At 40.9% G+C, this 14,574-nt stretch overlaps 1 protein-coding gene across 1 annotated transcript in view; it reads right to left on the bottom strand.

Annotated features, from left to right (window-relative positions):
* Positions 1-2,759: 2,759 nt before the first annotated feature.
* The window catches only part of nr3c1 (nuclear receptor subfamily 3, group C, member 1 (glucocorticoid receptor)), a 30,131-nt gene continuing 18,316 nt past the window's right edge, over positions 2,760-14,574 (bottom strand). Inside the window, exons 3-9 of the mRNA XM_033632430.2 lie at positions 12,183-12,331; positions 11,821-11,937; positions 11,459-11,740; positions 8,847-8,991; positions 6,620-6,750; positions 5,880-6,037; positions 2,760-4,114 (exon numbers count right to left, since the gene is read on the bottom strand). Coding sequence (XP_033488321.1) covers positions 3,962-4,114; positions 5,880-6,037; positions 6,620-6,750; positions 8,847-8,991; positions 11,459-11,740; positions 11,821-11,937; positions 12,183-12,331 — 1,135 coding nt within the window. The 3' untranslated portion in view covers positions 2,760-3,961. The remainder of the gene's footprint in view (positions 4,115-5,879; positions 6,038-6,619; positions 6,751-8,846; positions 8,992-11,458; positions 11,741-11,820; positions 11,938-12,182; positions 12,332-14,574) is intronic.

The raw sequence follows: 14,574 nt of genomic DNA, 5'->3' as shown, positions 1-14,574 counted from the left end.
GAAAGTAAGCAAGGATACATTTTTGAGTGAGAAGAGGCAAGTGTGCGATTTATAATGAAGAGCAGCAGCAGCGGAGATATGGATACACTGAATGTGAAAGTAACCCATGAGTAACCCCTATGCAATTAATGAAGATGTTTTTGACTATTTTGAATAAACATCAGAAAGAAAAAAATAGTAAATATCTGTCTTCTGAGTCGGGGTGTGAAAGACAACAGTGGCAGCACATTCCTACAACTTTGCTAATCCTGACAATGAAAAGGAGAAACACCATAAATCACAGAGGCAGACACATTTTGGGAAACTGACTGTTTTTGGTTCTGAAAGTCTAAAGCGACTAAACATGGACAACCACATACTGTGTGAATTTCAACAACCTGAGCGCGGGAGCAAAATTCATAACGAGTGCTTTTAAATTTGTTGGGATAGCAAAACAATTTTCCGTATTTAAATTGTGATTTGTGATATTGGGCTTTAAAAATAAAATTGATTGTTTGATTGAAATGAGCACTTTGTAGTCGCTCACTTGACATATTTATCCAATTATTTCAAATTGGCAGGGCGTCACTTAAATAAATTCCTCTTTAAGGTTAACATTCATTTCAAAACCTGGATTATTTTGTGCTTTGAACACAAACAACAAGACAAACTGAGCTGACAACTGATGAAAATGTCACAGCACATTTCAAATTTACTCACACGACACGCAGATACTGACAGACCTACGTTCCTCTGTGTGATCACAGCTGTAAGTGCCTTGTGTTACGAATACAGCTCGGTTATCGCTCATTAATAATGACCTCAATATGGCGGACAGAAGCTCAGATAACTCAGGAAAATCGATTTCCTTCTTCTGATAAAAAACACTGACCAACTCTGAGCATCACTGAAAACAGACAAAACCGGAGTTTGGCACTGAAATAGTTCCCAGAGAATTAAAAAGGATCCATTTTGCCCGCCTCCCCAGTCAGTGACGCCATGCTTTCACTACGACATGACTCAGTGAGGTGACTGATGCTAAGTGCTTTCGAACACTGGGACTCGACTAACTAACGGACAGACAAATAAATGTGTAAATGTACTAAACACAGACATGAAGACAAGGTGCCTACGGGGCATTAAAGGAGCAGAAGGCTTCAACAGGAGGGGTCGTAGGTTATCAGCAGCTGTGGGAGGTTTACAGGGTAATGAATCTGCCTGATCCAAAAAGCTGTATACACAAGCTGTCTATTATACAAACCGTTCATTTTAAAAAGGAAGAGTTCAACACTTTGGGACATGCACTCATTCACTCACTTGTCAAGAGTTATGAAAAGACTGATAGTACTCTCATGCCTGTATAGAGACTATGAAGCCATGGCCAGGAGCCAGTTAGCTCATACAGACTGGAAGCAGGCGGGGAAACAGCTTGCCTGGCTCTGTCGAAAGGCAACAGAATGTACTTGCTAACTCTGCAGCTCAGCAATACATGTTTCATCTCATTTGTTTAATCACTACCAAAACTGAAGAACACTTAAAGAAAGGAAGTAACTAGTCCTGGCAAAGACACAGACTGCTTTTCATTATGCTAACATATGCTTCCTCATGTCCTTTCTCCTCATCATCTTCCCATACCTTAAATGGTCTTCACAGGGGTGGAGAGAGGAGGCTTTTGGAGAAACTTAAAGCAAGGAAACATGAGTGTATCCTAAGTAACGTAAGTGACGTGATGTATAAATGCTGCACCTCTACATTTGGCACAGCAACTGACGCAGCCTTAGACTGACACTATGGAACCAAGCATTTCTCATTTGGCAGCTTTGGATCCACCGCCCTCGTGTCTTTTACTCGCATCTCTCTCTCTCATCCTTGCTGGGAGGAGCTAAGACGCGAGCAAGAGACGCCAGTTAGGGAAACGAGGTGACATATAAGCGTAATGTAACGCACAAATAGTTCAGCACATAACCCTAGAAAAACTGCAAATTGTTGTTTGTATTCTTTGTTTTATGTGGGGTTGTACCAAATATCTTTTTTTTGTTCCGTTTCAAACATTCAAATGTTCTCATGTTTTCACATATTTGGTTTACATGCATTTTAAACAATCCTATGCAGCCTCCACTGAAATCTAGTTCTACAAATTGTATAAAACTATTAATGAAGCCTATCTGCTTATACGCAACTGGGCAGGATGAATAGAAATGCAAGAAAAAAAAGCCATTACTCGTACAGATTAAACAAATGACATATAGCATGAGTTTAACCAAGCTTTAGAGGTGCTGGTAGGCAGATTTTGTTCCCTTCTGACAGAGCGAGGTCAGCCATTTTCCTCATTTCCCGTCTTAATGCTACGCTAAAGCTAACAAGCTGTTGGCTGCAGCTACATATTTACCCTACAAACATACACGTGGTGTCAGTCTTCTCATCTATCTCAGCATGAAAGCAAATAAATGCATCTCCCGGGACATTAAACTATTCCTTTAACAAATATAGCAATGCGACAATGCAAAGGCTTTCAGTAAGTTACTATCCAAAGTACTCCAACACACTGTCAGAGAAGGATCATGACTCCATGTTTGTCAGTTTTACAAAACAGACCGTAAAAAGAAATAAAAAATGAAGGACGGTTATTTTGCAACCAGTTTGACCATGTTAGAACCACAGAAATCTGTTTTCCTGATGAAACAAAAAAAGACAATCTTGCAAACACAATAAAATATGCCCTCTCTTCTCTGATTGGTAGACGCAGGTATCTAACACATTCCATTATTAGACTATCGGGACAGGATCGGGGGCTAAAATAAACATCAAAGTCGGCTACGTCCTATAGAAAAGTTTTTCAAACTTCCATCTAAAGTCATATAGCAAAGACTGGTACAGCGTAACAGTCTTTCTTCACAGTCTTTTAAAGCCTTTAGCAGGGTACAAAGTGCTCGAATCGCACTTAAGGAGTTGAGTGTGCGGGAGATTGCGTGAAAGGAAGCAGGCTTCGAATATTCTGTCTTATAGGTGAGGATAATTTTCTACACGCAGAGGATGGGCCGAGCTGCCACTTCTAAAGATAAACACAGCCATTTAGAAAAAAAGGAAAACTTGCGACTGCATGTAACATAAAGAGTACAATCAAGATACGATGAAGGTAGACCATAGTGGGTTAAAGAGACCACACCTTTAACAGGAAGGAAGAGATGGCTAAGATGATATTTGAAGCAAAAAAGGCACATATTTTTTTCCCTTTTATAATAGACGTGTGTAAACCTGGAAGAGGTCGGCCCTTGGGAGAAATCATCCTTTTAATGATGGACGTCGAGTAACAATCCAACAGAATTGTTTTCTTACGTCCAATCAAAGCAATGAAATACGCTTTTTAAATGACTGGAAAACAGAGTTTTCTCCCCATATGACTGATAAACTTTTTTTTTTTTTTTACAACCTATAAAAACTAAAAGAGGAACATACAGTCTAAAAGCCTACTTAAGAGCATGTTATTAATTAAGCTTTGTTACCTTTCCAGGTAACAATGACCTGGAAAATTGTATAAACTGTTACCATTTGAAAATGTAGAAAATACTATCAGAACCTGTACATAGATATTTGTTTTATCTACCTTAGATATCGTTCTGTATTTGAAGGTAAGAAACCTGAGACAACGTGGATGTTAGCCTATATCTCTTTGTGATTATCTTTTATCTTACAAACATTTCCTACTTGTTATACACAACATCTTAGACTGCTCAACAAAACAAATCTCTGTGCTCGCTGTCTGGTTTCTACACAAACGTCTCCAGTCTCTCTCCCTCCAGACTTGTAAGCCACTACACAAAGTTGCATACTCGCTCCCAGGAACATTGCTCGCTCCTCGCCTTGGATCCTCGTTTCTTTTATCATCGCTCTTTGGGGGGGTGGGTTGGGAGTGGGGGTGGGGGAGAAATTGGTGAGGTGATGTGGTGGGATTTTAAGGCATTGTGTCTGTTACGGGGCACAGTCATCTCTGGTGGAAGAGGAGAGGTTTGACGCTTCCGGCCTTGAATTTTGGTAACTGGTTGCTGATGATCTCGGCGAGCATCTCCGGGAACTCCACACTCAGGGATTTATTCACAAAGGTGTAGAAGCAGAAGCTGAGCAGTCCACCGACCAGCTGCAGACACACAGAGAGAATGTATTAGTGGGTAATTGACACAAAAGCACACAGTGAGTGTTTGGTGATGTGAGAAAAACAGGTATCTTGATATTGGCGTACATTATATCTGAAGTTGATCTGATGGTACATACATTTCAACTGCAGTCATTATTTAGAGACATTAATTGGTCATTATCATCACATACGCAAATACCAGGGAGAGACACATTTCTCTGTTCGAGCATTCTGTATTAATGAAGGCCTGGTTCCACAAAATAAGCGAAGAGAAGTTACATCCCATTTGTTATAACCGTATCAAATACTACAAATCAAGGTAACTTTGCATTATAGGAAAAACTTTTCTCTGAACTGCTCAAATGTTTTAAACTAACAACATCAGTTTGATCACAGATCAGAATCATCTCTTAAGGATAAAAGGGAAAGCTAGATTCTTTGAAGTGGGGTTGTATGAGGTACTTCTCCATAGTCAGTATAGTACCTACAACAGATGGCAGTCAGTACGGCCCCAGTTTAGAGAAGCACGCAGGAGTACCACCACAGAAGCTAAGCTATAATGCTATGGACAGCAGCCGCAGCAAAACACATTTTAAAAATGAAGCCAATGTGGAAGTGCCAAAAACTGCAATTTATCGAATGGCTACTTGAGGGTGGTTCCGAAACAGTAAATTCCCATAGACCCTCATGTTAAGATGCCAAACTTTACAGCAGAAATAAACATGTTTACAGCCTGGTACAAAAATCGGTTTAGGTCTCTTTGGCTTATTTCAACATTCATGACAACTGTAAGGGGCAGAATTTTTCTATGACTAATACGTTTACATTTTACTATGGCCCAAAGTTGCGCATATTTAAGAGTGGGGTCGCTAGAGTGACTGAGTGAGAGACTGAGCTAGAGTGAGCTGTCCTGATAGGGTAACTTATGGCTCCAAAAAACCAAGATGGCCACAGCCGAAATGCCAAATTCAAGGCTTCAAAATAGTTGCCCACAAACCAATGGGTGGTGTCTATTATTTATTCAGTCTAAGATTTTATCCACCTAAAACAAAATCAGTATCAGTTAAGGTGTGCACCATATTTAGAATATTTATCTACTCCACCTTTCCGTCAGACAGCCCTTTCCGCCAGGGAACTGAACTGAAACTTTACTACGTTCTCTACCACGCCACCAGACTCCTTTGAGGAAAACTGTAAATTTACCTCACAGAACACGGAAGTTGCTTTTCTACCATTGCCTCAATCAGTTAGTTTGTGTTATTGTGTGACTTTGGTAAATCCATACGAACCCTTTAAAACACCAGAGTCACACAATAACACTAACTAACTGATTGAGGCAGCGGCAGACCAGCACCTCCTGTGTTTTGTAAGGTAAAATTACTCTTTTTGTTAAAGGAGTCTAGTGCTTTGAAGAGAGCAGAGATAACAGCTTCAGGTGCCCGTTGGAAGGAGCTGTCAGCAAGGTAAAGCAGTGAAAATGATCTAAATATAGCGCACATGTCAACTGATATCAGATTTCTTTAGGTGGTTAAAATATGGCTTCCATCGTGGTAATCCTACCTGCTTGTCCAAACTGGGTCACCTGCCAAATGACATCCACTATAGGTACTACACTATAGATAAGTATCTCATACAACCCTACTTCCTAAAATCCAAACTATCCCTTCAAGAAAACTGCTGAATGCAGCTGGTCAATGACCGCCTGCTGATAACATGTACTGCTGATGTTGGAGGATATGTTTTGTCTTTGTGTGCTGGATCTCTGTACCTCATGCATGGAGTCCAGCAGCTTGGTGAGCTGATAGAAACGCTGCCAGTTCTGGCTGGAGTTCTCCTCGCGCTTCACAATGGCTTTCCCCAGCTCCTTAATGTACGTCATCCGAATATCATCGAACACCGCCTGGCTCTTCAGACCGTCCTTTGGCACTGCAGCAGAGAAACAAGAAGTCAACATCTGGGACAGAGATAAGGATAATGTACTGTCAACTGCAAAGGAGAGGGGACGTTCTTTACATTTTAAATGATCATGTCCAGGCAGTGAAGGGCGTAAAAAGGGCGACTGATTAATATACATCAGGGGTTTTTTTTCAGGGTGCACTCCCAGTAATATTTAGCAGCACAGAGTACTTCCAGGAGCCAGAACAAAAGCAGCACACCCCCAGGAGCTGTGTTAAAGCTACCTGCAATTATCGTTTCAAATAGGATTTTAATCTGTTTAATTATTGAGTCTTTGTTTATGTCTTTAATTCTCCTGCACTAGATTACCTTAGAGATAAGATATGAAGATTTAGTTCTTATTTGTGATAACGGCATGTCAGTTAATGAGTTGGTAAAGTGCTGTGATGTGATGTTTTGTCCTGTGCGTATATCAACATTATCTTTTAGCCACTATAGACGGTATTGGATTGGAGTTAATAGCTTTTGTAATGATTGCATTAACACAGCACCACGTTGGACATGAGATAATGAAAGATGGTGGTTCAACTGCTCTAGGGTAAAAAGTCTGACCTGTGCTGAGCAGCAGCAGGACCTTCATGCACAGATACTCGTCGTGGGAAACCTGCAGCCGGACGAACTCGCTGGAAATCTTCAGCATCTGCTCACACTGGTCGGCCATGTAGGGCAGCTTCATCCTCTCCCTGGTGGAATCAGACAAAAAACGGTTTAACAGCACAGCTCTTTAAGTCATAGTTGACTGATAGGGCCGCTTGTGCAGCTTCAATCAGGGAGATGAAGCAGCTCCCTGTAATATCTCTGTAGATTAAATGTTCAAGGTCTTGCTGCAAACAATTTGTGGATCCTATTTTAAATCATTCTTCCAGGAGGTTGAGAATGCATATTTCAGATGACTAAGTGTCATCTCGGTGATGAAGTAATATTGTGGGTGAAAGTGGGGACAAACTCCTGCAAAAAGTCTTGGAATTTATGGTAAGGGGTTGATTTTTCATTTCTTAAAACAGCAGTGCCCAACATTTGTCCTTAAAAGAACCCTTTTCTATCACAAAGTAAGCTGACGACCCCCAACTAAGTGACATATCTTATGGATGTTTTAAATTATATTTATTGTATAATAGCAGTACAGACCAACTGATGAACTGTACAATGAACCCAAATAGTGAATGCAATAACTGCAGGAAATTTGAGTTAAACGAGCGATTTGGATGAATTTTAAGTTGATTATGTCCCCTGAATATTGCATGATCACGTTTTACACGATTCTCGGTCTGTATAATTATTATTATCTTTAATTTTTAACAATCATACATACAAAATAGGCTTCACTTTTCAAAAATTCAAAGTCTTCTTCTCCCTAATGATTGGCCATTGTTCTACTGGCTTTTTGATTGTTTTAACTGTGTACTTTTCTAATGCAGGAGACTGTTGAGCGGAGAAAGATGGTCTGTGATTATATCTTATGTTCAGGTCTTTACTGTGCCCTTATCCGGTGAGATTTAAGTTCATATATAAACTTTAAAATTAACAATTTCACAGTTTTCTTCAAAGAAATGCATGCAATTATGAGGTAAAGGCCTACTGAATATTTTTTTAAAAAGTCTTCTCACAACCCTTAAAGTCAAGAAGGCCTCGCGACCCCCTGTGAAGCTTTAGCGACCACGAGTAAGGGTTGGGCCACACCACTGTCTTAAAGGGTGGGTGGGTGAAATTCTGGGGTGATACTGATGTTTAAAATAATATTTTGGCCAATGGCTGACAGTCGGTGCTGATGATTTTTGTTGTTTATTTTGTGTTTGATGTTATTTATCCTCCTAAACAGTAAGAAAATGTTTCAAAAGCCTGTTTACCATATATCCCCTCTTTAATATCTATTTTATATTGTTGTGAAACATCTACAAACTTCTCATTCAAAGACTGTATTTATTCAAGTTTCTCATCAAAACTGCATTTTACAAGATTGCATCTGAATGAATCTTGAGAACATTATAGATTACATTTTCCCAATACACATTTTTACTAAACAGACCCAAAGAAAAATAAATCAAAACTCAACCTTTTAGTTATCATTATTAACAACATGCCAAAACACCAGGGCCACATATTTAGCGATAATTTGTAAAACATCCTTGAAAACAAAACTGCAAAAAGCTTTTACCAAACTGAGATTGTCTGAAGGCTGTTAAAATCAAAGGCAAAGGCCTCGATTGAGTTTTGTTTGGAGGCTGACTGACAAATAGAGAGCATCATCAGATATTAATTATGATCATATTAACTTGCAGCTTGTGATTATGAAAAAAAAGAGGAAACAAATCAAAAGGCCTATTACAGCCCTAAGCATGGTCGCTTTGCTGACTGCTCACCACACTCAGAGCGCTGTTTACAAACGGAGTCATCAAGTCTATACGAGGGATGAAACGCTGATTACTGATGACAGCTGACAGACATGGTTTGATTCTCGGGAGATACGACACATTTAGCACAGAGCAGAGAGCTGCACTGATATATGTAAACAAACAGATGTATGCGTTGGCTGACTGATGGAAAAAGAAAAATATCATAGGCTAGAAAATATCACTTCAGCACTGGATTTATATGAGGTGCAAAGACTCCATTAACCAGGCCGTGGTATGTTCTAACTTTCACTATTAATCATCACAAAATACTGGCAACACTGACACACATAATCTGGAGGATTTCAAACACATTACTGTGGTACTACTTTCTGTATCACATTACACAACATGGGTTAGATGTAGACTGAAAATGGTTTGATACATACTCGTTGATGACGAGGTCTGGTGCAAAGCAAAGCATGTTGCCGTTGCACTGCTGGTAAGATCTCCAGCCCAGACCGAAAGACATGAGGAAGAGCCAGGAGCACTGCAGCAGAGTCATCTGGTCGTCCAGATGCAGGTTCCTGAAACCTGAGAGAAGGACATGGAAGTATCTCAAATGACTCCTGATGCGGAGAGCGTGGTGGTGACAGTGACAACGAAAATCAACCAAATATAAATACAGTATAACATTTTGATGTGCACTAAATATGATCTTTATCAGTTGCATCATGATCTTGACTGTTTGGTGTGAGGTGGTCATAAAACTCTGTCTGCATTGTCTTAAAGGTCCAGTGTGTAGGATTTTGTGGCATCTAGAATTAAGGTTGCAGACCTGAAATTTCTCCTGTGTGTCAAGCTATAGGAGAACTACAGTGGCTACAAGACAATGTGAAAATGCTAATGACCCTGTCTAGAGCCAGTGTTTGATTTGTCTGTTCTTGGCTACTGTAGAAGAACATGATGACCTCAATGTACCTGCTCTGTATGTAGATAAAAACGGCTCATTCTGAGGTTACAAAAAACACCATTCTTATTTTTTGGTGATTATAAACTAATGAAAACAATTGTTATGAATATTTACAAAATTTCTGCCAATAGTTGCCCCTAAATCCTAAACACAGGATCTTTAAGTCTGTCTTTTTCTTGTCTTGAATTCTGATAAAATCAGACATGTTCAATATTATTATAAGTTTTTAGTCTTGGCTCATGCAAATAGTGAAGTTCAATGACCTGCACGCTATCAACAACCAATAGCTGCACTCTCTCTAGCACCAAATGGGGAGCAGAACATCACATAGACAGAAAACATGTGTCTCAGTTCTCTTGCTCCCCTTCCCCACTGCACAAAAAACCCACTTACACCCACTATTACTTTTGATGTAAAGGGAAAGGTTACAATTGGCATTCAAACCAAGGGCAAATGACTATGCAGTGGTCATGGATATTTATTCCCTCTGGCTGTGATCGGCACCAATGGAAACACAACATCCGGGTGAACGCGCTAATTTTAGCACCTTTACCAGTGAGATGCAATAATGTGCCACCACAAAATACCACCCTCTCCGCCCAAGCAGCACTCAAACATCAATCAAAGTCAGTCTGCACTGAGTTTGAAAGAAAGACTGAATGAGTGAGAGGTAAATAAAAAGAAGTAACCACAGTGAAGTTTTCACAGGGCTCCATGCAGCTTTCTGGCCTGTCCATGACACCAAACATGACACACCAAAGAAAACCCAAAACACAGCAAGAGATGCTCTTTCAGCGCTCTTGTGTACTGGCAATGGGAAAGGGAGTCCATAGCCTATTTTTAGTGGGTTTACCCATGTTTAAAAAACCTGCCTACATGTGCTAATTTTGATGGAAAGGGGGGTGTGGACTGGAAAAGAGGGAGAAGCTGGTGGAGTTGTGGAGTGGACAAGAGTTTGTGTTTAATTTGGTGTGTATCTAATCCAACTAACAGCAGTTACTTAAGTGAGAAACCTTAATTTTTGAAATGGTTCACCTCTCACTCACGGTCTCCCCCACTAAAGTAGCGCAGCTAACAGACAGAGGCTGGTAGCTGGCTGAGGCGGCAAAATCCAAAATGTAAATTTTGTATGCAAATTCTCTTTATGGAATTATTCCACATTGACAAGAATACTGTCAATATATGATACCTTTTATCTTGAGTTTCTAGAGTTATTTGTTTTTGAGGACATGTAAGGAATGGTTAATTTGTCACATCTGTTTTAGGGAGTCTGGCGAAATATTTTCCACCAGAAGCAGGATCAGAAATAATTTCGAAAGGAATCTAGCTGTAGTCTTGCAAATAGTGACCCTGCAGGATCCCCAGTGTTTGCAAAATCTTATAGTGTCTCACAAAAAAACTCATATTGTCTTCAGATGTGAGAGGGCGTCAAACTTTATTCTTTTAAAAGTATGTCAGAGGTCTTTCAGTGTATGGTAGTCATTAATCAGACTTCACTCTGTTTAGCAAATGTGCCTACGTGTCAAGCTAGCCCCAGATGAAGCAGATCCAGATGTAGTGCCAGTGTTTGTTTACACAGAGCAGACACCTGTTTGCGCTGCACCAATACATGACAACATCTCCTGCCTTTTCTAACACTTGTAAAATACCCATGCTTGCAATTTTCTGTGCGTAGTTAAAATAAAATGTGTTTGCACATACTGGCTATATTTTGAGTTGTGTGTGTGGTGTCACACAACGCCAGATACCAAACACTGAAGACAGCACTCATCATTAACTTGTCTTTGTGCAGGTTTGACTTTTTTTCTGGGATATCAAGTGCAATAATTAAATACTGGAGTTTACATAAACACAGATGTCACTGCAGACAGAGGAGCAATGGCAATATCGTACATCTATGTTCAATGTTACGACAAAGAAATGTTAAGTTTTCTTTTGAAACTTGTTGCACCTGCAGATCAACCTCAATATGTCACATCCTTCTCCTTGCAAACTCACCAATATAAACCATCTTAATCTAAATATACACAGTCTACACCCACTCCAAAGGACAAGTTTACACTCCTACCGGCAGAGTGCACCACTAACCTGGCAGAGCCTTGGCCCACTTCACAGCAGAGATGACCTGCCGGCCACCCAGCCTGTTGAGGGTGGTCATGAGGCGGGTGGAGGTGTCGGGCAGGGTGCTGTCATAGCCGGCATAGATGGTGTCCGGCTCGATGGCCTTCAGCAGGGACAGCATCGTGGGAACAAGTTGAGGCATGCACTTGGGTACAAGGGACCTTGCCTCAATTGGCGGAGAAGGAGTGAGCTCAGGCGGGTTGCTCGGCTGGGTGCCCTTTAAGCGGTTCAACTTCTTGGTTTTGCGCGCTGCAGAGGAGAATACAAGGATGTACGTTCAGGGAAGTGAAATAAAGAGGAAAGGTGAGGATGAAGAGGTTAATGTGTACCTTCCAGGTTCATGCCTGCCATCAGACACTTGCGGAAGCGGCAAGCCGGGCAGTTCTTCCTCCTGATCTTGTCTATTATGCAGTCGTTCCTCCCAGCACACAGGTAATTATGCTGCCCTGAGGCACACAGAAGAGGAAGATTAATCTGTTATTTACCTTCACTGCTGTGGCAAACACTCCAGGGGGAAAAACTAATTAGCTGTATCACAGTCCTTTACTTTGTAATGAAAGCGCCTCCAACTTCAAATCATAATGACTCCCACATTTGGGCAAACTGAAGTGACACAGGTTAGTGATGAATGAGTGTATCACAGGCGATGAATAAATCAGTGAGGAAATAATGATGTCTTATGGCTTTGTACCTTCCACTGCTCTCTTGAAGAAGACCTTGCAGCTGCCACAGGTGAGAACGCCATAGTGGCAGCCTGAGGCCTCATCAGAGCACACCAGGCAGATTTTATGAGTCCCGCTCTTTCCCTGTGGTGAGGATGTAGCCGCACTGACTTCTTGTCTGGAGGCAGAAGAGGAGGGAGAGGGTGGAGACAGAGCAGAGGAATGTAAGGAATATTCAGTCACTCCTCTAGTAGCGCTATGGAGCTGTTTTTCTATGAGTGGGTTCCCATGTGCATAAGAACACACATGAACATGCACGTGTGGGTGGTGACGAGTACAAATTCCTGATCTACTGGTGGCTGTAATGCCAAGATATGCAGTAATGTGCAGTAAATGCAGGAAAGAAGAAAACTGCTCCTTCTAAACATGGATGTGTAAGATGCCAGTTTCACAATTTGAGAGAAAAACGGCTTTCCAAGTGAGGAATGTGCACAATTAGCTAGTCAACTCAATGAAAATGTAGTTGTAATATATGTTGTAATAATCCAGCATGTTTCCTAAAGATTTATTTTTCTAGAGAGCGAGTTGTTGTCATGTTTTGTAGGATAATGTGCACTGTTTATACAAGAAGTGCTGCTCATTTCAGCGGCATTTAAAACACAGTTTGGTTACTGAAAAATGTAATTGTCAATTTCAAATTGTTCCTATATACAGTACTTTGTCAGACAATGTTTAACCTTACACATTAAATTGCCCTCAGTTGTGAATGTTTTCTGAGTGTTGTCTAACTTTTGGACGAGTCTACCAGTCTAAGTTTAAACTTCCGTTTCAGCATCATGGGAATTAATTGTTAGGAACATCCGTATTGTAAGTGTTTTATTAGAAGGGAAATGTTTTCATATTTGTTGGACTGCATGGATACACACAAATGCACTTTGGTAACACTGAATCTAAACACAACTTTTGTTTGTTTGCAGGAAAACTCCAAACTTCAACTATAAAAACATAAGTACATTTTACCCACAGAGACAAAACACTGAATAGACTTCTACTGTCAATGAGGAAGTGCATTAAATGATCTTAGGTATCACATAGGGCTGCGATAGTGAGTGCGATGTGAGTCATGATTTTAGTAGGAATGGTAATTTTTGCATTTCATTTTCACTGAAAGAAAAAAAAAAAAGATTTTTGCAGGGGTCTGCACCAAATTAACTGTGCAGCCCTCATATTACAAAATAGCTGCACATACATATCAGTCAAATCCATGTCAGACATATACTGTATGTCTACAGTATGCCATTTATACAGCCTGTCCCGGCTCCTGAAAGCATCCTGTGTTTTGAGAGTTCAGCTGCAGTTCATATTTACAACTGTGCGCCAAAACCTGAAATAAACTGCACAGATACACTACACAGATAGACTACACACACTCCCATAATACTCAATGTGCTCCTTGTGCTTGCTTTACCTCAACTTTACCTTGGTTCTCCACATCGTGAGTGAAGGAAAGTGAGACCCATTGTGCCCGTTTGGGCCTTTAAAGCCTAAATTATCGGACTATCTGTGGTCACATCCTAAATCCAGTGGTTGTCATAAAACTGCCCTTCTTCCTTTGATTGAACCACAAATGTTTCCAGACCCAGTCAACAGGGGTAGGTGATGCACATCTTCAAAACGACCACTAGAGGGTGTCAGGCTTTGCAGCATCCATGCACCAGAGGTCCACACCCCCCTTCTAACCCAGTGGCCACAGCAACAACAACGCCCACACTGAGAGGATATTGAGCCTGAGACGTGCAACAACTGTGTCTGTCTATCCATGTGTCCAACAGTCTGCCTCTGCAATGACAACAAACTGTTTTATCTGATAGGCACTGCCCCGAACTGTCACTGCACGCAAACACTCTTATGCAGATTTGAACCAGGGAGCCAAGTTCACTCTTAAGTTACACAACACAAGGGTATGAGCATGAAAGCAGGCCAGGCCCCAGCAGTCAGTGGGTGTAGCAGGATGGGAAAACCTGAGTGAAACATCAAAGCATCAAGTCCAAAAGCATTCAGCAGCCAGATTGAGAAAAAAAAAAAAAAACTATCAGAGAAAGACCTCAGAGGAGGCTGTCTAGCCATGACAGGGCTGAGAGCTTTCTGAGCACCACTGAGACTACACTGTGGTCAATAAGTATGTCCATTTACCTTTTATGACTCGTCTTCAGTGCAACTGTGTGCTGACAGTTCATGAGCTCTTATTTCCTGAGTGTCTTTGACTGCTCTCTGCATTGTTCTGTACAGCTGAAATTCAAACCCCTGAATCTTTGGGTTGGTTTAGAGGTGATCACACCACTAAGTGGGGGGCTCACTGAACAGCTCCCTCCTGGCCCAGCTGTGAGAGGTGAAACACGGGGCAGATTTAATTGAGAACAC

The sequence above is a fragment of the Epinephelus lanceolatus genome, chromosome 7 (assembly GCF_041903045.1).
Source record: "Epinephelus lanceolatus isolate andai-2023 chromosome 7, ASM4190304v1, whole genome shotgun sequence".
NCBI classification, from domain to species: domain Eukaryota; kingdom Metazoa; phylum Chordata; class Actinopteri; order Perciformes; family Serranidae; genus Epinephelus; species Epinephelus lanceolatus.
Note: the sequence above shows the minus strand (reverse complement) of the source record. Positions and strands in the feature narration are given on the sequence as shown.